Consider the following 23,731-nt stretch of genomic DNA (forward strand, 5'->3'; position numbering starts at 1 on the left):
TATACTTTAATGTTTACTGTTTTCTTTTGTTTTTATTCTTTTACTGTTTGTTACCTAAATGCATTATATAGCTTTAATTTTCTTAGGCTGGTTAAAAAAAAAAAAAAAAACTATGCATTTTATATTTACTCTTCGGAGGTTACCCCTGACTTATTAAGAATTGTATTTCATTACATCTTTTAGTAGCCTGATAAAACAAGCATTTTGAAAATATAGCTAATTGGGAACTGCAGGGATTTTTAAGAATATAGACTCATGCCACTTTCCAAAACTACATTAAATGATGAGATTTTCTTTGAACCAGGCTATCCCAGGGAAAAAGCACAACCTGCACAACACGTTTATCTCTTTAACATTACTACTGATATTTGTAATAGCTTCATCAGTAATATCTACAGATATTTTTACGGATAAAATTAATAGAGTATATAGTTCCTATATTCGGTGACTTCCTCATGGACCCTTGCTGTGTCTTTTCTCTGAGAAAGCAGCTGTCAGAAACAGTGTGCAATGATTACAGTTAACATAAAGAAACATGGAAATATTGAGGCAATTATTACAAAGTTACAGAATTCCACTGATGTCTTCATCCAGCTGAGAGGGCATGTTTGCTTTAACGTAGCCTGTGTGAATACCTGCTCTGAGCTGGAAAGTGCCAATATCATGGGCAAATTGGAAGTTCTGGAAGACCAGGGGAATTTTATTATGATCCTTTAGTTAAAACTAACAGTCCTAGTTCCTTCTCCATTGAAATTTATCCAGCCTTTATTTTTCTTCGGACTCTGCTGACGTAGGCCACTTTTTAGCTTAACATCAGGAACTGATGACATAACTTTACATAGAGAAAACATCATGTAAACTTTGTTACCAATGTATTACTTAAAAATATGTTACTTCCTCTCCTACCTAAACCCATTGCAAGAGTAGAATTGGACCAATCATTCTACTTCCAACTTGATTATCTCTGTTATCATAATGCAAATATTTGTGTGTAGTTTATATAACCCTCTTTTGAAACTCTGCTCTGGATTTAATTTGCCTCCTTGGGTCTTCTACAATTCCATGTTTGTTCTTTGGCATGTTTTTCTGTATTACTGCCCCTGTCCGTGAGTAACCTCTTAAAGGACCTTACCATATATCTCTCCCTCTTCTGAAATACTGTACAACATATTTACACCATTCTCATAGGGCTTACTAGTTTTTTAATTTTATTAGAATTATTTTAATATATACATAATTCATGCTATTCATGCTAGTAAACCACAGGTTCTTTCAAGGCAGAAAACTATTGTTTTGTGTCCTTATAGATGTTAGTTAATAGTTACTGGGTCAACTGCCATTACCTGTATGTGATATTTTGCATACATGAGAGTATTCACTTTTATGTTTCAGTACATTGCTTTCCAAATAGATTAGTTCTTCCAAACAGTATCATCTGTCCTTCCACTTTTACTCCTTATCAAATTTACTCCTTATTTTTCACTTTGCTGATCTCATCCTTCTTCCCACTAAACCTTTTCCCAGTCTTTTGTTTGCATTAGGCTATTTTATACTTCCTCCTTAGTCTGAAGCCAATAACAGCAGCATTATTTATAGCTGTTCAGAACACAGAAGAAATGTTCAGGAGGCCGGGCGCGGTGGCTCACGCCTGTAATCCCAGCACTTTCGGAGGCTTAGGTGGGTGGATCACGAGGTCAGGAGATCAAGACCATCCTGGCTAACATGGTGAAACCCAGTCTCTACTAAAAATACTAAAAATTAGCCGGGCGTAGTGGCGGGCACCTGTAGTCCCAGCTACTCGAGAGGCTGAGGCAGGAGAATGGCGTGAACCCTGGAGGCAGAGCTTGCAGTGAGCCGAGATGGCGACACTGCACTCCAGCCTGGGCAACAGTGCGAGACTCCATATCGTAAAACAAAATAAAATTTAAAAAAAAAAGGAAATGTTCAGGAAAGAATGAGTCTTTGCAAAACTATAAACAGTCATGCTGGCAATTGGGCAGAGGGAAACTTAACTTTGAATATTGGAATGGTAATTCTGTCATGTAGTCTTGTAACTTTCTGAAGTTTCAATAAACTTAAATATGTTCATCCCCACTGATGTGGAACTTATAGTCTAATTTTGGCATTTAACTAATATACATTGAATTCCTTAACCCGTTTATGCCAGAAGTTGCAATATTTTGAATTTTTGCATGAGTTAAAAATTAGACCTTGGCGATGAACTTGAGCAGTAGGATATAAAGAACTCTCACATGCTTAGTATTCCAATAATGGAACACTAGGCAAAAGTGGGTCAATATGTTCAAATAAGATTTAAACAAAATAGATGAATATTGATAGTCATTTTTTTTTTTCTGAAATGCACTTATTGACTAAAGATTTGCACTGGGAAATATATTTCTTTGGGATTAGTCAAAATTAGAATCCAGTCCTGAATCTATAACTTATAAACTTTAATTTAATTTCTCTCATATTGAACTTCCCATGGAGGAATGTAAACTCCCTATCTCTAAGGACTATTACACTTAAATAAACCACAGTTTATGTGAACATCTAGCACAGTGCCACTGCATAGAATTCATTCAATAAATTACACTTCCCTTCCAGAGCATCAAAATCTACATTTTCTGGCCAGGCACAGTGGCTCATGCCTGTAATCCCAGCACTTCAGGAGGCCGAGGTGGGCCAGGAGTTCGAGACCAGCCTGGCCAACATGGTGAAGCATATATAATATACAGACACACACACACACACACGCATGCATATACAGTCTAGAATAAGGAATACATTGTTATAATAAAGGAGGAAAAGTGAAAAATATCATTTCTACATAGCCAAAGCATTAGACCCTGTCTTGTAGATTCATCCTTTGAACTCTTTCATTTGAATAATTGCCCAGTTCTTAACCTGATAATGGATGAGAAAAATAATCCCTTGCCTTCCTCCACCAAAGATCTAAAGATAAATATTGCTTTTTAAAAATAAATCTTAAATATTCCCAAATTTTCTGTCTGGCTTCATCTTGTTCATGTTGAAAACACAACAGTGGGGTGTCATCAAAGCTGTAATACCTGAAAATAAAAGCATAGTGCCAATACGCATGAACAGAAGTTCTGTTCAGACATGCTGGAAACTTCTGCAGAAACTAACAGAATCTAACTGGCTTCAGTAACTTCAGCCATCTACATCTTTTTCTTCTTATATAAACAATTAATGTTTTGGTTTTCCTTTCTAAAGAAAATCATGTGGAGATTTTATTCATTCTCCCTAAGCCTACTTAATATCAAACTGGCACATGACTTAAGTGAATAGAATCTCCAATTTCCTTTCTTGTTCTAGAGCTACTATTAGGTAGGAGAAGTATATCTGAATCCTTGTAAAAAAACACTTCAAAGGAAATTTGTAAGAAAAAAGAAGGTAAACACCTGTGTAACCTCAGTTTCAGACTTGTTACCTATTGTATCGTTTTCTTTGCAGTATTATAAAGCATGAAAAAAATAGGAATTAAGATGTCAAAATAGAATTTTCCTTTTTTAAAAGTCTGAGCTGGAAGGGATAGGACTTCTTAAATCCAAAAGGAAAACTAAGGTCTGAAATATCAATTTGATCTCACAGGTTTTTTTTTTTTTTTCCTTTTTTTTTTTTTTTTTTTGGTAGTGATTAAAATAAAACAGGAAAAGTGCCTACACTTGGATATAAGTGGCAAAACAGTAAACTACCAAAAGGATAGCTGTAAGCAGTGATTAACAAAATTTAGTGACAGACACTACTAAAGACCAGATGTCCTGCTAACTAAAAATCACCACTTAAACTGGATAAAACATTTATGTGATTTCACACAACACGGAGTTCAGGAATGCTTGATCTTACAGGTCAATGATATCATCAGGGTCCAGATTCCTGTCAGCCCTCCCACTGACCATTCTTATGTCGGTTTCATCTTTAGGATACTAGGAAATATGGGTTGTCCGTTTAAGTTATGACATTCATATAGAGCAGGCAATGTAACTGTTTCTTCTGTTTTTTTTAAGAGCAACAAAAAATTTCTCAGTAGCATCCATCCTGTTCCCATCTGTAGCTGATTGCCTTCCAGGTCTCACTGACCAAAACTGGGTTATTTGCTGGTTCTGAAACCAGCCACTGTCAAGGAGAATGGGATTTCCATGACTGAATTAAATTAATTAATCAGTGTCTACATTACATTTGGGCAGACCACCTTCCTCTGTATTGTGTGGAGAGGAGGTAGATACAGGAGCAAAATAGAATTTTTATTAGAAAGAAAAAGAGAGAAAATTAAATCTCTAGGAAATCAAGGGTAAGCACTATTCTATATTCCAAGATCCAAGAGAATTAAACAGAGTAGATAAGTGTGGAATACTGAGACATGAGAACCATATGCAGAGAAGAAGGGTAAATAAATTTTATGTCCAACATTTAGAAAACAAAAAGAATATATGGAATTATTGAAGATGTTGAGAATTGAGTGAAAGTAACAGACATTTTTGGAATACAACCTGTAGCGTAAAATCTCATATTAGGCAACTAAGTGAAGTTTTGGAGATATATGACAAGCTCCACAATGATTAGGCAAACAAAAAGAATCCAGGTTTAATGACTAACTTTAAAAACAAAGCTCTTTTAAAACCTTTCATTGATAATATTTGCAGAAATCTCCCTAGGTATCTGGAATAGCTATAAAAACTTTGGTGTGTGAAAATATGGTGAAGGATAATGACTATGTTCCTTTTCTCACTTATGCCCCTGGATTAGGTTTCTGTTATCAGTGGAACCTATCTTGGTTTGGATTACATGAGTAAGCAAAATGGAGGTGAAGGCGGCATCATTATCAATATGTCATCTTTGGCAGGTAAGGGCAATTATTACATTAAGCGTAACATTTTCTTATTGGTAATTTGGACCACTGAAACAAATCTTCACAGCATATTTATTATCAACTCAAGTTTGAAATTAAAAATCTGATTTTTTTGTAGTTCCGTGGAATTTTCTATTGCAAAATATCAAAAGTTTGAAAAATAGGTTTATGTCTCTTAAGTTAACTTGTGGCTTTTCTAGTTATCTTACTGCAGTAATATTTGAAAACAAAATTATGATTTTTTTTAGAGCTACTGTTTTTCGTAGGTTGTTGTGAGACTCCTAAGCAATAATGCATGTGAAAGCACCTTTGGCAAAGTAAAAAGCATGAAAGTGAAGCTACGATGTCTCTGCTCCCATGTGATTTTAGTAAGAGCGCGTAACTTTAAAATATGGCATATATCATAGTTAAGATATGTTAAACTAATAAATAAAGCCAACTATATGTGTGTGTGTATATATAATGTTAAGATATGTTAAACTAATAAATAAAGCCAAACTTACATATAGTATAAGCATATTCCTTACCCGTACATCAGTCCAAGGCACGATCCTTGTTGCGGGTACCCCTTCTGTATGCAGACATTTGAACACCTGACTGGCAGAAGTTCTGCCGTCTTCAGCAGGGAGCTCCTACCCTAGAACTGCTGGATTCCTTTTTGTCGAGCAGAAAGAGAAAAAGAACACGGAGCGGGCATGGCTACTCTTTTAAAAACCCCAGCCCAATAACGGCAGACCTTCTGCTCACATTTCAATATAGAACTTGAGCTCATGTTTCACCTAACTAAATGCAGTCTTAGTCTGGGAAATGCAGTCTAGCTGTGTGCCTAAGAGAAGAATGGATTTCAGAGGACGGCTAATCGTCTTTTCCACAGCATGCAATCCTAAACTATATTATTTTCAGAGCAGTATGATTTAGTATCAGCTGATAGCTTATCCCTCAATACTAGCTTTAAACCTCTGACTGGACTTTTTGGAGCAACTGAGTCAAGTGACTTTACTTTTGAAAACTCTAAGAAAAAAATCATCAATGATTCTTGAATAGTTCAAGTGAAGTTGTGAAGTTTAAAAAGTCTGGTCGATATGGACAGCAAATCTAAGTCATCCATGTCCAAAAAAGTCAGACTTTTAAAAATTATCTGTTTGGTTTTAGTCAATGTGGTGATTTCAGAATAGAAATTTCAGCCCCACGCCCCACCCCAACCTTGGCATCCCAGCTGCAGTGATTTGGGAAGTTGGGTTTGGAGGTACCTGTGATTGAACCACTGTCTAATTCTCAGCATTTTTCTCATCCCACTAGGAATGATTATTTTATATCACTGTAAAGCTGCCGCCAGAGGAGATTTAGAAATCTCCTTTAGAAGTTCTCAAAAATAAACTAGCATCTCATTTTCTGGGTTGCTTAAAGTCAAAATCATGTCCCTAAAGCTATTATGAACCTATTTCTATACATTTTGGGGGGTAATGAGATTCTTTTTCCTAACAGTACAACTACTTATAACTTATAACATTTAATTCTAATGATACTTTAAAACAGCATGGGCAATATTTGAAAGGGATATGTGTTCCAGAGAGGGCCAAATGTTAAGCTGTGGGAGACTGAAACCTTAAAATAAATTGGCAAAGCTAAATCTATACTATTTTGAAATAAAATCATAAGAAAAAAACAAGTGACTGGAGAATTAAAAAGAGATATAGTATTTTCTTAAAAGTTTATTTAAAAACCTGGGGCTGTGATGAAGGTTGATAATTCTGTATATTGTTTCTATAAAGCTAAAAGGGCCAGCAAAGCTTGGAGTACCATGAATATTATACAGGGAGCCCCTGGCCTTTATGTCACCAGAGGCACTGATTTCATTCTTTGGAAGGCTGAAAGCCTCAGGGTTGGATCAATTTAGGACAATCTGGGAGAAATTCTGTACCATATGAGGGTGCTTACTTGCCCCAAAGAGTGTGAATAAAGAAATGCAATGTAGTATTACTGCCTTTTATCTGATTAAAATATTCAAATATATAAAATTTATTGAGCACTGTTTAACTGATACCATTTTAAACACTATACATTATCTCATTTAATCCTCACAACAACCCTGTGAGGTAAAATTCGATAATTTCCATTTTGAAAATGAAGAAACTAAGGCAGGAGAAGTATGAAATATCTTGCCTAAGCTTACACATCAAGTAAGCCTCAGAGCTGGAATTCACATGCAAATAGCCTGGTACAAGTCTTCTTAGAATTTTAACCACTAGATTATCTGTCTGTCTCTAATATCTATGAGTTTATTTGTTAATCTACCTGTATTTACCTCAGCCTAACAGAAAAGTAACAGCAACTGAAATCGTTTGACTTGAATAAACCCTTGCAATTTGCTCGTCTCTTCAGGCTTCATGGGCACAGCTCTAATCTCATGGCTGCATTACTAAACCTTCAGTGAAATCTTAAGCTTTTGCTCCATTTGACACTTCCAGTAAAGTCCTAAAAATATTTGGGGAGCTTACCGGTGTCACAAGTCAAAACATGCCATTGAGCAGAGCAGTTTAAGGCTTGCAATTTGATGTCCACTTTGCTTTGTTGGCTAGGAGCTTGCTTTAGCTCACTGCCACCGGCCCCCCACCCCTGTGTGTTAATCTTCTTCTTACCTATGTTAGATACAACATTTGCAATCATGTGTGGGCATTTCTCTGTTTATGCAGATAAAACGATGACTTGATAAAAATTCAGTGGTAACATTGCTTTGGTTTTAAATTACTTTCCTGGCACTGGTACAATTTAATGAATAATATTGCATTACAAACTGCTTCTCCCTCTGATTTTCCTCCACATGTGCAAAGCAACACTATGTAAAATGGTTAAATAGCTTAAGTTTATCATTGTTCCCTCTGCTTGGCTTATTACTCTCTCCATTTTCAGAAGTTGTCCTCGGCACCCTCCCTTTGTAATTCCAGCCTCCACCCCTCTTGTGTTTATGCTGTTTCCTCATTGCCGCTGGCCAGTGTGGACAGTCTATTTCCTTTCCCATCCAGGGCTCCCACTAACATGCCTTCATCTCACAAAGTCTTAAAATGAATTGCCTTGTATTTTATCCACCAACGGAGAGCCTCCAGTTCTTCCCCTAATGAAACTAGTTTGATAAAAAGTCAGGATATTGTAATAATGGGAGAAGGTAAAAGAGGACCCCCCCGTCTTTATCATTCCCTCAGAAATGGTATCAACAATGTTGTGCCCTTGAGTCATAGCACGTAGGAAGAGGTGAGAGGACCAAAATAATCTTGAAGGAGTTATCAGAGTACTTCTAATATTTGACTACTCTGTTTTTCCAAACCTTGCTTCCTGTTTTCTTGTTTTTCTCCTGTTTTTCTCCATACCACTTAGTCTGTTGAAGGAATGGCTGTGGGTAATATTCAATATTCAACTCAACAGGGCCTATCCTCATGATCTCTGGCGTGGGTACAGTGGAGTCCTTCACTGTCACAGTAAAACCTTAAGTTGGCACACTGGTGTGAGTAGAGAAGTTAATGAGTAATGACAACTGACGCAGACAGAGTATCAAATGCAATTAATAGGTTTAATAAACAGGAGCAGTTAAGTAGACAATGATTCCTCAGCAGATTATGGGATGGGTGTGCTTCAGTCTGGAGTTCCACAAGTTGTTCTGAGTGTTGTTAACCCACATGGAATTTTCTACACAAGTTTTTATTTATAAACATAATATACAAACAGACACTAATTTTGCCGCATCCATCCTGAACTATTAAAACAAAGTTGGAAGGAACAATAGAAGAACAAAGTCTGGTTTAATGCAGATAATCAAACAGCTGTGCTCCATTAAAACATCCCATAAGAGTCAAGTGCACTCCATTTGTTTGTTTGTTTGTTTGTTTGTTTTGAGACAGAGTTTCACTCTTGTCACCAAGGCTGGAGTGCAATGGCCACCACCACCCCCAGATTCAAGCAATTCTCAGTCTCCCCAGTAGCTGGGATTACAGGCGCACGTCACCACGCCTGGCTATTTTGTGTGTGTGTGTGTTTAGTAGAAACGGGGTTTCACCATGTTAGCCAGGCTGGTCTCAAACTCCTGACCTCAGGTGATCTGCCTGCCTCTGCCTCCCGAAATGCTGGGATTACAGGCGCACTTTGTAGGTATTTAATTGCTTCAAACTGTGGGAAAGGAAAAGTAATTGTCACAGGAAAAGGAGCCTACCTAACGACCCTGCTACATACTCAGTTAGTGAGGCTGTGGTGTTCATTCAGGACATTCTCTGTCACTCAGTAGCATTTTGTGAGAGATACCATGAGGGTCTTATTTACTCAAAATTGAAAACATTGGAGTCTCCAGAAAATATTTAAAAATCATAGAAAATTTTCAGCATGTCTTAAGTAACAACAGAGTGGCATAGACGCTTGTGCTGTTTTATCTATAATAATATAATTAGCTCATAGTTTGTGTTAAGGTAGAAGTGCTAAAATTACTACCTTAAATAAAAAATTCAAGTTAATCAAACATATGTTGAGCATTTGCAGAAGGGAAATGGAGATATTAAAGGAACTAGGCAAAGTTTCTACCCCAAGAGCTGTATATCAGTGTCTGTTATCAAGATGACAGAACCAAGTCATTTCCATGGCATAAAGTGTTTAAACAGAAGCATGGGCCAGGTGTGATGGCTCACACCTATAATCACAATGCTTTGGGAGGCCGAGGCAGAAGGATCACTTGAGACCAGGAGTTAGAGACCAGCATGGGCAACAGAGTGAGACCTGATCTCTATAAAAAATTTTAAAAATTAGCTGGGTGTGGTGGTGCACACTAGTGGTCCTAGCTACTCAGGAGGCTGAGGTGGGAGGATTTCTTCAGCCCAGGAGTTCAAAGCTGCAGTGAGTTTTCATTGTGCTACTGCACTCCAGTCTGGGCAACATATTGCCACCTTGTCTCTCAAAAAAAAAAATCAAAAAACCCACAAGCATGATATTTAAGTTGCAAGGCCTTGGGACTCCAATAGCCTGAAGAATGGACTAGAATATCCAGAAATTCCAGGTGAAATAAAACATTGATCGTCTTCTTCTATCTCCAGGCCAAAAGTAAGAAAATCGCATGGTACCATCCTCTACTACTGCTCTTGTGATAAGGCAGCGGGTCTAACACATATTTAGCAGTTGCCAGGCTCCAGGCATTGTGGTAAACCTTTGGCTTTATGACATTCACATTTAACTTTGACAAGTCTCTACAACAGAGGTCAATTTATCTCCAACTTATACTTGAACAATGAATCTCAAACAGATCCTGAAAAGTGTGGGAATTAGCAGTGGTAATAAAAGCAATTTTATTTTGCTCCATTTTAGCCTGTGTCATAGAGTGGATATACTGTTCCTATGCTGTGAATCATAAGTGCTCAGATGCCAACTGTCATGAGTATGGGAGCCACCCTTCCTGCTTAGTGCTGGCAAAGTTCACCCATGTCAGTCTGCAGAGTCCATTTTGCTCTCTTTCGGCTTAAAATAGTTAAAAAGACACATATTAGAAGTCATCAGTAGGAATGATCAAATATTTGTAAGTGAGGCATTTTGAAGGATAGATGAGAGATTCGGGGTTTCTTAACATAGGAAGGAGAGGGCTACTGAGAAACGAATAATCTTCTAGAACAGCGCTTCTTAGACTTCATGTGTCTAGGGACTTTGTCAGATGCAGATTCTGATTTCAGGAGGACAGAGATGGGTCCTGAAATCCTGCTCCCCCGTCATACCGCTCCTTGAACCACATTTTAAGAAGCCAGCCACTAGATGCATAGGGATGGATATTCTTTGAATGGCTAAGGGAGCTTCTCTCAGTTTCCTCTGACCACAGCCTAGGCAATGACTGAACACTAGTAGCAGCTGTCTGAATCACTGGGAATTGCTATTAGACATATCTTTCTGGGAAGATTTTTTGTTATAGAACATGCAGTGGTTTTATGAAAGCATGTGTCACTTTTTTTTTTTTTTTGAGACAGAGTCTTGCTCTGTCGTCCAGGCTGGAGTGCAGTGGCGCGATCTCGGCTCACTGCAAGCTCCGCCTCCAGGGTTCACGCCATTCTCCTGCCTCAGCCTCCCGAGTAGCTGGGACTACAGGCGCCGGCCACCACGCCCGGCTAATTTTTTTGTATTTTTAATAGAGACAGAGTTTCACTGTGTTAGCCAGGATAGTCTCAATCTCGTGACCTCGTGATCCACCCACCTTGGCCTCCCAAAGTGCTGGGATTACAGGCGTGAGCCACTACGCCCGGCCGCATGTGTCACTTTTTAATGTCGTGTCACACTCTAAAGCATGACTTAGTGACAACCATAAGAATGAAAAAAATAAAAATAAAAAAAAACAGCCATCAGATAAGGTGTTCCATTATGCGGAAAATCACAAATGAGGAAGTTCACCAGTTACTTTGGTCAGCTGTATGCACGAACCATAGATAAATATTTATCGCTAGTTCTCCCTTTTTTCTTCAAGTTGGAGAAGTGGTGGTTAAAACAAACAGACGGGCACACTTTTTTTGTTGGTGGTGGTTGTAAAGAAAATGTGACAGCTTTAGATTCCTGCTTTTTTAGCATAGTAACAGAACTCCAGCTTATCATATGAGGGTCAGCATCCTTAGATTAACAATATATTTTTCTAAGTTGAATTTTCAGCATTTTTATATAGTCCATTTTACGTGGTTTCTCTCTCCTTAAAAGCAAATCATGTTTGTGGGTTTAGTATGACTGCCCTGTCTGAGATTTCTGTTTTTGCAAAAAAAAAAAATCTTCTTGAGCTTTTTGCCTTCTGTGAAATGAAGAGATTAAAATTGGCTTTTGTAAATATGGGTAGAAAGATTATGAAGAATAGAAGAACTAATGTAGAGATGGAATTTAAATTTTATTTTTCTAAATGACTTTCTTTGTTCTATCAGTCCACATGTAATTTTCAGATATTTTAAATGCTTTCAGGTATTTTAAATGCTATATATAGTATCTCATCAGTCCAATCATTTAGTGTTATTATCCTGAGTGGTTTTAGAAAATGTTTCTTTGTTTTGTGGGTAGAATTTCTCCCTCTACTGATTTTTTTTTCTGTAACTTTACAGTTATGACAGACATAAATCTGCTACTAATTGTACTTAGTATATTTTAAAAAGAGCCATTTTGTATTTCTATAAATAAACTTGCACGATGGTGGGCCTATCAGAAGTACTGAAAGATACTATTCTTAACTATTTTAATATAAGGTATCCATTTTTAAGCACAAAGACAGGATTTCTCACAATGTTAAACAAAATGCCATTTCTTTAAAAGCAGAGACTATTCTCATATGGTCACGATCCCTTGTTTTGTTGTTGTTGTTATCTTAAATCCCTTAATATTGTGACAAGATATTTCCATGTGCTCCCTAATTTTGAGAATTATTTTGCAAGATTAAAAAAAAAAAACCATATTCATTACAGCAACTGATCCTATAGTCATTTTACTGGTATCTGGCTATTCAACCAGCAGAATTCCACCTTCGCCCTGCAACAGGGGTCCTCCCATTGGTTTTACACATTTCAATTGAGTATATTTAAAATATTACTTCATTAGACTTTACACTTAAAAGGAACTAAACACATAGTACTTATGTGAATTTACTTCTGTAGAGCCTGTTGATTTAGGATTAGAAACAGTCCAGTTTACCAAAGTTCAGAAATCAAACCAAATTAGGACACTATACCAAAATTGTGGCATTTTAGTGCAAAAGATACATTTTCATTAAAAAGTACAATGTGGATGAACTGATAAATAAGTCAATAAAATCATTATTTGAGGTGTTTCATCTGGTTTACTCTTGATGTTGTATAGTCTATAGGTTTGGACAAAGGTATAATAACATATATCCACCACTATAATATCAAACAATGGTTTACTACCCTAAAAACCCTGTTCTCCACCTGTTCATCCCTTCCTCCCAGCAGCTCCTGATAACCACTGATCTTTCAACTGTCTCCACAGTTTTGCCTTTTCCAGATGTCATATGGTTAGAATCATACAGTATGTAGCCTTTTCAGGTTGGCTTCTTTCACTTAGTAATATGCATTTAGGTTTCCTCCACATCTTTTTATGGCTTGATAGCCCTTGGTCAGAGTTGAATATTATTCCATTATCTGAATATAAGACAGTTTATTTGTTCATTCAACGACTAAAGGGCACCTAGATTGCTTCCAAGTTTTGGCAATTATGAATAAAGCTGCTATAAGCATCCACACACAGATTTTTGTGTAAGCATGTTTTCAGTGCTTTGAGTAAATGCCAAGGAACTGAATGTTGGATTGTATTGTAAGAGTATGTTTACTTTTGAAAGAAATTGCCAAATCGTCTCCCAAAGTGGCTGTGCCATTTTGCATTCGCACCAGCAGTGAATTAGAGTTCCTGATGCTTGACATATTCATCAGTATTTGGTGTCTTCAGCATTTAAACTTTAGCCATTCTAATATGTGTAGTAGAATCTCATTGTTGTTTTAATTTGAAATTTTTCTATAACATCTGATATTTATCATGTTTTCTTTTTTGTTTGTTTTTTTTTGAGACAGAGTCTCACTGTGTTGCCCAGGCTGAGCACCCACTATAGTTTCAGGAGAGAAAACTGCTAGGAAATATTACAAGAAATAACCCAAGGCTCCCTCTCTAGAGTTCAAGGCAGAGTAAGAGGTCTTGGCTTGAGATAAATATTTTAAATTTGAGATTGTGTGTGTGTGTGTGTGTGTGTGTGTGTGATACAGAGATTTAGAGAGACAAATTGAGAGAATTAATTTTTATCCTCAGGAGTGAATATAATCATGTAGGGAAAGAGTGTTCATAGAAAAGCAAAGAGGACTAGGGATATCTCTGGAGTTTTCCAGCATGTTTAGGGGTCTAGTCAAGAAAGAGGAGCCAGCAAAGGACATGAAGAAGGAGCTGCCGGTGAATGTGAGATAGGAGACCAGCCTGGAGAAGGAAATGTTTCAAGGAAAGCGTGACTGTGCTAGTTGCTGCTAAGGAAGGGATCAAGCAAAATGAGACAGAGATTTAGCCTTAGCAAGCCATTGCTCATTGGCAACCTCCATAAGATCTGTTTCACTGCAGTGGTCAGATGAAAGCCGATTGGAATGAATTGGCTACTTGGGAGACTGAGATGGGAGGATTGCTTGAGCCGAGTAGGTCAAGGCTGCAGTAAGCCATGGTCGTGCCACTGCACTGCAGCCTGGACAATAGAGCTAGACCCTGTCTCAAAAGACAGAGAAGGAGGCAGGAAAGAAGGGAGGGAAGGAGGGAGAGAAAGAGAGAGAGAAAGAGAGAGAGAGAGAAAGTGAGGCCAGGCATGGTGGCTCATGCCTGTAATCTCAGCACTTTGGGAGGTCAAGGCTGGTGGATCACAAGGTCAGGAGATCGAGACTTTTAACTTTTAATTTTCTTAAACTTTGGAGGGATTGTTCAAGACAGATTGGTAACAGGAAATTGCATACTAATTTATAGTGAACACTAATAATCTCCAAGACTCTCTGAAGATTCAAATTCCTTCTGCCACTAGGAAGCTTTAAAAATGTAGAATATGTACTTTTTATATATATATTCTTATATTCAATTTAAACATTGAAAATTAGATGGTAATTTACTAACTTTAAAGATGATTTTCTTTGTGTTTTATATACCATTTACTTTCCTTGACTTTCCAGAAGGCCTAGGAAGGCAGAAAAACACATATGACTCTTGGCTATATCTCTCAGTGTAACTTAGTTCCTATAAATTCTGGACGGCATGGGTCATGGACCATGACCCATGCCGAGACCTTCCTGGCCAACATGGTAAAACCCTGTCTCTACTAAAAATACAAAAATTAACTGGGCATGGTGACACACACATGTAGTCCCAGCTACTTGGGAGGCTGAGGCAGGCAAATCACTTGAATCCCGGAGGCAGAAGTTGCAGTGAACAGAGATCGGGTCACTGCACTCCAGCCTGGTGACAGAATGAGATACCATCAAAAAAAAAAAAAAAAAAAAAAAAGAATAAAAGAAAGAAAGTGAAAGCAATGGAAGAGTAAACATTTTGCATAACAGTGAAAATGTGATTAGAATGTTACAAGATTCATAAAACCAACTGCCATTTAAAAACTGCAAGTAATTTCTTTCACATTCCAGTTGCATTTACAAATCTGCCTTTAAGAAAAGTAGGTATGTTGTCCTTGCTATTACCAGAACCCACAAAACAGTATATTTCTTTTGCTCTATGATACCTTGAACTAGCTGGGGTTCCAAGGTTCATCCCCTCTGCATATGTAACAAAAATTCATTTCAAATTCATCTTTGACAACCCTTATGAACAAAGTCTTTGCACTTCTTGTGGCTATGTGAACTAGTTTATCTCTGATAAAGGTTCATGCTGCATTTCCTGCTGTATATGAACATTGTCCTACAACCACTGCCTTGTCTCATAAACATTTAAGGAATGGGCAAAGCAGGGACTAACAAGAACCAAAAGCAGCAACTCCTGGTTATACTTTTTTATTCCCTTTATCTTCCACTCCTAGGATACCTATGGAGCCTGTGGAAGCATCATAAATTCTTGTTGACTGACACTGACAAACTTAATTAACTTACACATTTTACTTAACAACAGCAACGACAACAAGACAAGCCACATATTAACAATACTTCGAAATCATTGGGTGGACACACTAGGTGTGATCTACCATCCTCGGGGATTTAAACTGCCCTTGTGCAAACATACTTTATAAATTGAGACCTGGCAGGCACCCAGGGAGTGGTTAAGGTCTACATTTATTGCTGAACTTTGGCCCAACACCCTCAAATGATGGGCGGCATTCTGGGAGTAGTTAGCTGGGTGGAGATGAGCATGTGTCAGCAGAATAATTTGGTATTATTAGCATGACATTTGATATTAAATATAGTATAATAATCGGGGATCACTGTTTCTTGACTCAGAGAAGTCACAAATGTAAAGAGCATGAAAACAAGTTAATCCAAATTAGTTAAAACCAAATACAAGAATGACTCTGGTTCAATTTGACTGCTGATTAGATAATTAACAATTATGAGAAACAAGCTTGATAGTAATAGTTACTACAGTAAAATAGGTTTTTATTGTTGTTGTTTCATGTCTTTTTGGAGAGCTGAGCTAGGCTGGAGTTGGGGGAGAAGAGATGCTCTAGATATATGCTATAATACTGCTTTTTCTCTCCAGACCATGAATTTAATCAGTTACTATTGTGCATATGTGGAAAATTAAAAATTAAAACATTCTGTAATTGATTGAATTTCATAGTTGACTATATAATTATGAAAGAAAATAAAATAGGACCATAATTGTTTATTTCTGTCTTCCTAAGTCATAGGACAAAGATCTAGGCATCTACAACAGATCAAATACAAAGAAGTTAACTTTTAATTTTCTTACACTTTGGAGGCATTGTTCAAGACAGATTGGTAACAGGAAATTGCATACTAATTTATAGTGAACACTAATAATCTCCAAGACTCTCTGAAGATTCAAATTCCTTCTGCCACTAGGAAGCTTTAAAAATGTAGAATATAGGCCGGGCGCGGTGGCTCAAGCCTGTAATCCCAGCACTTTGGGAGGCCGAGACGGGCGGATCACGAGATCAGGAGATCGAGACCATCCTGGCTAACACAGTGAAACCCCGTCTCTACTAAAAAATGCAAAAAAACTAGCCGGGCGGGTTGGCGGGCGCCTGTACTCCCAGCTACTCGGGAGGCTGAGGTAGGAGAATGACGTAAACCCGGGAGGCGGAGCTTGCAGTGAGCTGAGATCCGGCCACTGCACTCCAGCCTGGGCGACAGAGCAAGACTCCGTCTCAAAAAAAAAAAATGTAGAATATATACTTTATATATATATTCTTATATTCAATTTAAAAATTGAAAATTAGATGGTAATTTACTGACTTTAAAGATAATTTTCTTTGTGTTTTACATACCATTTACTTTCCTTGACTTTCCAGAAGGCCTGGGGAGGCAGAAAAACACATGACTCTTGGCTATATCTCTCAGTGTAACTTAGTTCCTATAAATTCTGGACGGCATGGGTCATGGAGCACATAAACTACACTTAGGCTACTGGGTTTTACAAAGCTATCTGGTTTTATGTTACTCTGTTATTCAGATTCATCTGAAATTGAAATTATCACAAAATATTCATTTGCATTGTCATTATTGGGTATAGTCTGCTTATTTTTTAATCAAAGCATTTCAGTGTTCTATTCGTTTGTTTCAGGACTCATGCCCGTTGCACAGCAGCCGGTTTATTGTGCTTCCAAGCATGGCATAGTTGGATTCACACGCTCAGCAGCGGTGAGGCTACGACAACCATCATATCTCATTTTCTCTTTGTACACATGCATAAAACATGAATTCTGTAGAGAGGAATCCATTGAGAAATCAATTCTTTTGGATAAAAGATGGAAAAATAGCATACCTCCATCTCAATTACAAAAATAGTTATCAGATCACATAAAGGACCAAATAAATAATAGATCATTTTTAAATGAAGTAGTTTCTAAATACAGATGTGTTATTAAAAAATGTATTAAGGATAAGTAATGGGGAGATAGTACTTATTTACAAAAATGACCCCAAATGTAAATATTATTAACTTCAGGTTTTCTGAAATGCAAGATGCAATAGGCCCCAGCCATTATTTGTCGCCAGAGATACAATGAAAATGACTGAGAACATGGAGCTAGAAGGAGGGGTGGGGCCAGACCTTTATTTGATAGAGTGGTCAAGGATAATGTCTCCATGGAGGCCTAGGGTGAAAGGTGTACAGAGCTTAGAAAAATACTTTAGACCTAATTAATCACATGCATTGATAGCATGAGGTAAGAATGCCTGCCTTTTTATAATTCACAAAAGAGCAGCTTGAATGGGGCCTGGCAAGCAAGGGGAACGTAGTTTGAGGTATGACTCAAGACACCAGCACAGGAGCCAGACCAAAACCAGCTATGGGTGACTGTTGTGAGCTTGGATTTTATTTCAAGGGCAACCATCCATGGGGCTTTTACACACAGGAGTGATAAGATCAGATTTCCTTTGTTTGAAGACCATTCTGCCTGCTTTTGGAAATTGTATTACAAAGGACAAGTGAAAAAGCAGAAAGAACAGTTGTAGGGGGGCTCTGGGTGGTTCATCTAGGTAAGACAAAGAGAGGATCTAGAGAGAGAAAGAGAAAAATATTAGTAATCAAAGAATTAGTAGGAGACAGAAAAAACAGATGCACAAATATTAACTGTTCAGTCGAAATGTTAATGTTTTTAGGGGAAATACGGGGTTAAGTTCTGAAAGCCTCTGGTCACAAAATTCCAATCAACCAGTCAATACCTAACCTTATTTTATGTGTATTCCTGTTTAAAGAAACCTTATTTATTATATGTTGTATGAACATTGAACTCATTACTAAAACACTTATTACTCATGCCTGAACAAAGTTTATCTAACACAAATATTTTCTGTACAGGACATCAGTCTTCTTACACTAAAGAACACTACACAGCACTTCTGCAGTGGGTTTAGCAGCCATTTTAAACAGCAGAATCACCAATAAGAAAGCACAAAATTAGAAAAACATGGCACGGCAGAGTATAGTCTTACTTGACCTCAGCAGGAACATGCACATCAGTGACTCAAATTTCTCACTGCCCTGTGCATGTCCACAAATAACCACAAATGCTCCACAAGTATTGGTTTCCAGGGTTACAGGTAAATTTTAGCAAGCAAATTTAACAAATTTGTTTATATGTAATTCATGAATAATGAGAATTGACTAATTTTTTAATAATTGCAAATAAAATCAGTAGTTGATAAATTAAGCCTAATAATGTTAGTCTGAAAATACTTAAATTGTCTTTCAGATAGGGCAGATTATTAAGAGTGTCTTTAGAATCAAAGTTCTAAGGATTTTCACTAAAAGTATTTTTAATTAAGTATTATTTGTTATACAACCACAATATCTGAAAGAAAACTTAGGATATCAATTCTAAGTCTCAGCTGCTTAGCTTCAGGTTCCTGCAGAGTTCAGTAGATAAGAGAAGCTTACATAATTGTTTCCAGGAGTTGTCCAGTAATACTGATTTTTAAAAAATTAATTAGGTGAGACTTTCAGGAATTAATATAATACTTTAGGTATGTGTTATTTTACTATCTACTTACCAGTCATTGTTATATAGCTGGGAGGATATCTAACTAGTATTTTTTACATCAGAGAACTGTAAGATGCTTTAATGATCAGTTTGTCCTGTATTATATGTTTATGAAACTGTTGAAACCTACAACTTTCTAATTGGCAGTTGGCTGCTAATCTTATGAACAGTGGTGTGAGACTGAATGCCATTTGTCCAGGCTTTGTTAACACAGCCATCCTTGAATCAATTGAAAAAGAAGAAAACATGGGACAATATATAGAATATAAGGATCATATCAAGGATATGATTAAATACTATGGAATTTTGGAGTAAGTAAAACTGTATCTATTTTCTTTTAAATAATGAAACAAAGCATTTTTTAGACAAGCTATAAAAAGGAGCAAATAAGCTTATACAGTTGAGAAATGAACGCAACCTTCAAACTTTTGGTTTGGCAAACTCTCTGGGAGAAAATTTTTTTCTGGATGTGTGAATAGAATGTAAGTTTATACATTACGAATGTTACTTTGAAATATGTAAAATGCTTCATTACTACCTTCAGTTGTAAAGTTGACATTTAGTCACCTTTGAAGGCAATGATACCTTCTCTGCCTAAATTCCAAGCAATATTCAAATATACTCTTTGTGAAATATTGTAAGTTTTCATAACTTCAACCACTTTTATAAGAAATAGTTGATACACACACATACTTTCTCAATGAATTATGTCTGAATTAGAGTAGTTGAGGATTTCACAGCACAGAATCATAGTTATCACGTTGAAGGAATCAGACCTGAGATCAAATCTTGGCTCTAGCACTAATCATGAACTTAGCCATCATACCTCTAGATGCTTCAATTTTCTCACATATAAAATAGAGATAATAGTATAACAAACTTAGAGACTTTGAAAAAATTAAAATGATATATGTAAGGTACTTAAAACAGAAACTGGCAAAAAATAAAATTTTCAGTAAATGCTAGCTGTTTTCAATCATATTACTACACTAATAACATCTATATCTGGTAAGTCTAAGATCTACTGGTATGATAAAGATGAGAAAATGATCATTTGCTCAGTGAAAATAATGAGTATAAATTCCTCCTGCCAAAATGATAGAAGGTTACAGCTAAATTTATCAAATGATTCAGTTAATATCAATAGAAAAAAATCTAATTGAATAAATTAGATAAATAAGATATCTAATATGTAATTAAATAAAAATTGGAAGTAGCAATAGCTTAATGACACACATTTCCTTATAACATGTTCAAATTAATAGATTCTTCAGAAAATAACTTAAAATGAAGTGGTAACGTGCCTCATTCTTTCATCTCAAAATACTGTTCTCTTTATTTTTAGCCCACCATTGATTGCCAATGGATTGATAACACTCATTGAAGATGATGCTTTAAATGGTGCTATTATGAAGATCACAACTTCTAAGGGAATTCACTTTCAAGACTATGATGCAACTCCATTTCAAGCAAAAAGTCAGTGAACAGCTTATGTGTTAGCCGTAGCCGGAAATAAGCACCAATGGCTTATATTCAGACCCTATCTTCATTTGAATATAGCTTTTAAATGAAATGTTACAGTTTTAAGTTTTCCTTCATGCATTTGATGATAAATATTTTCTAAATTTTGAGTAAAGTATATGGATAAAAAGTTATGAACTATTAAAATTGTGACGTGGACCAAAGCTAGGTTGTAATCTCAATAGTCTAAAAAATGATCAAAACAAATGATATTCAAGGAATATTCTGCCTTTCAGAAAGTGTATTTATATCTGTGCTTCATAAATATTAATGCTCTTCAGAACATCATTTTAAAGGAGATACTTGAATTGTTATTTAAATCAAACCAGATGTAAAACACTTACATACGTAAAGTTCATACTTTAAAAGAGGAAAGCTACTTAACAAGGACAAATATTTCATAATAATAATTTCTACTTACATACCATCTTTCAACTGAACATTTCAGTTCTTCCAAGAGCTTCTTAAAGTAGCATATTTTGGGGGCAGTAGTTAAGGAATAAACTACAGTGTAAACATATCCCAGATGAAAACTGATGTATGGAAAAATGACAGAAAGTAACTGATTGACACTGTTGATTCACAGGTCAGTCTCCCATCTGGGAAAGATATTTCTTTCCTCTGCTCACTTTAAGAACTTTAACTGACTCCAAAAATCTCAGGAATTAAACTTTTAACAGTTACAGCAATAAAGAATAGTTAGTACTCCAAAAAATGTTATATTTAAGATATGCTCAATAAGAAAAAAATGCAAATGTAACATTTTTTCAGATTACTTCTTTGTTGACTTGTACAGATTTCAAAAGTGCCTATCTTTCAATACAACTTTTTTGTTCTTATCTCCATAAATTACTTAGTCTTCGATGTATAGGTGTCGAGGAAATGAAACCAATTTTGCCACAGACACAACTGTAAATTTTTTTTACCTATGCTGAAACTCATAACAACACAGAGGTAAAGATAACTGTGAGGTTTTGCTTTTTTTTGTTGTCAGCTATCTTAAGAATCATTAAATACACCTGCTTTGGGTAACACTCTTTACAAGCAGTAATTAATGCTAATAACAATGAAAGCACAAGATTTCCAAATCAGTCGTTTTCTCAAAAAAATGTTGGATAAGTGACTCACCCTGTCTGCTAACTCCAGACCTCCCAGCTTGAAGCAAAATCTATCCATGTGAGGTTGATATGGATTTCCTAGAAGTACTGGAATGTTATCATATCTTGCCCTATTTTAATTCTGCTGTAGAAAACTATTGCCTTCACTTTTAAGGATTAATTTGAATATGAATAACTGTAGTCTAGATTTTCATTTAATGTGTTAAAGACGAAGTAGTGAACATCAATGAACATCTGATAGAGATAAATTGTAATCAGGCAAAAGCTTGTTTGTATGTTCTGGCAATCAGCAAATGATGTAGGTATGCCCAGTATCACTTATCTTCTGTATTTTTCTTCTGTCGTGTAAATACTATAAACTTTTATGGATAATTTTTGGGCTAGTAGCCTTCAATATACATTCTGCTTTGAATTAATTTTTTCAAATCAATAAACTATGTAGACATTTAAAACCAAATCTCAACTAGAACTGAAAAATGTGAGTTACATAAGTTAAAAACTTACTTTAAATCTTATCTTCTATAGGTAACTCTAAATAAATTCATACTGTTATATCTCTCTGTATACCAGTTGAGAAAATCATTAAATTGAAGTGTGGGGGAGGGGGACCTTGGTTTCTTGTATTTTTCAGTGAATATGCTAATGTAAATGGTATATTTTTGAAATGTGTTTTTCTTAGTAAAATGAAGTTGGTACTCTTAGAACAGCAACACTAGAAACACGTAGACATTGAGAAAAAGGTCGAGACTTCATAATGACATTGAAATGTCCTACAAATTTTATTTTCTCATATAAAAATAAATTTAGACATGTGTAATATCATTTAACATTCAAGTGATTATATGACAATTTCTCCTTACTTTTGCTCTCTTTATAAATTTAGCACACTGAAGAGGTCTGAGAATGCAAATTTTGACAGAAATTCAAGGTATTTCACATACTAAACATCATCGGATGGTTTTTCTTAAATTAGAATTTCAAAAGGGAAATGTACTGGTGCGTAGGAAAAGGTGATTGGATCCAGGGTCACAGTTGTTGTCATAAGGTCTCCGTCTCCTTTTCTCTTGTTAGCGTCCCTTCTGGGCAGGTCTCTCACATGATGACTTCCCAGATCTACAGGCCTGATTCCCAGCAGCTTCCAGTCCACCAAAACAAGAACTGATTTGGCCTTGCCTAGGTTATATGCCCACTACTGAGACAGGCCTTGTGGTCAGAGAGATAGCCTGCCCAGAAGGAGATGGCATACCTCCCCAGAGCTGGTAGAATTATGGAGTGGGAAGGAGACAGGAGAGGTGGGCAGGACATTGACCTGAGTCCTATGGACTAAGACAAGGAGATGGAAAATTTCCAAAGGGAAAATTACACTGTCATTACCAGAAAGGTGAATGCATGTTGAGGTGACAAAAACAATAGCCGCTGTAGAGAAAGAAAGAGTGAGTAAAAGATGAGTTACCTCTTGATCCTTTGGATAAGTTTGCATACATCTTGGTTCCTGTAACATGCCTAGATCCATGTTTTCAAAGTGTGTGAAAAACTGGATCACTCTGGATAGGGTATGATAAAAGAGGAGATAATGAATGGAAAATATAGGAGGCATCTCATGCATATATGATTCTACTCATTCTTGATATAAAATATGTTTCTCATTGTGAATCACAATGAAAAAGGTTCAAAAGCTACTTGCTTTAATATTGACTGCAAAACTGCAATCACTGCCTCTAGACTTGCTTTGTTTTTGAGATTCTGAATATATGACCATCTTAATTCTACCATTACATTCAAGCTTATTAACATCCTTTCTTTTTTCTTTCCTTTCGTTCCTTTCCTTCTTTCTTAGACAAAGTCTCACTTTGTCACTCAGGCTGGAGTGCAGTGGCATGACGTGGCTCACTGCAGTCTCAACTTCCTGAGCTCAAGTGATCCTCTGGCCTCAGCCTCCCAAGTAGCTAGGATCACAGGCATGCGCCACCATGCCTGGCTAGCTTTTGTATATTTTTAAAACTCCTCCTGCCTTGGTATTGGCACCATTTCTAATTC

At 36.5% G+C, this 23,731-nt stretch overlaps 1 protein-coding gene across 1 annotated transcript in view; it reads left to right on the forward strand.

Moving 5' to 3' along the window:
• HPGD (15-hydroxyprostaglandin dehydrogenase) overlaps positions 1-22,300 on the forward strand; it is a 31,009-nt gene extending 8,709 nt beyond the window's left edge. Inside the window, exons 4-7 of the mRNA XM_050789885.1 lie at positions 4,771-4,867; positions 17,135-17,211; positions 19,203-19,366; positions 20,401-22,300. Of these exons, the coding sequence (XP_050645842.1) occupies positions 4,771-4,867; positions 17,135-17,211; positions 19,203-19,366; positions 20,401-20,539 (477 nt within the window). The 3' untranslated portion in view covers positions 20,540-22,300. The remainder of the gene's footprint in view (positions 1-4,770; positions 4,868-17,134; positions 17,212-19,202; positions 19,367-20,400) is intronic.
• Positions 22,301-23,731: the final 1,431 nt, after the last annotated feature.

Source organism: Macaca thibetana, chromosome 5, assembly GCF_024542745.1.
Source record: "Macaca thibetana thibetana isolate TM-01 chromosome 5, ASM2454274v1, whole genome shotgun sequence".
NCBI lineage: Eukaryota > Metazoa > Chordata > Mammalia > Primates > Cercopithecidae > Macaca > Macaca thibetana.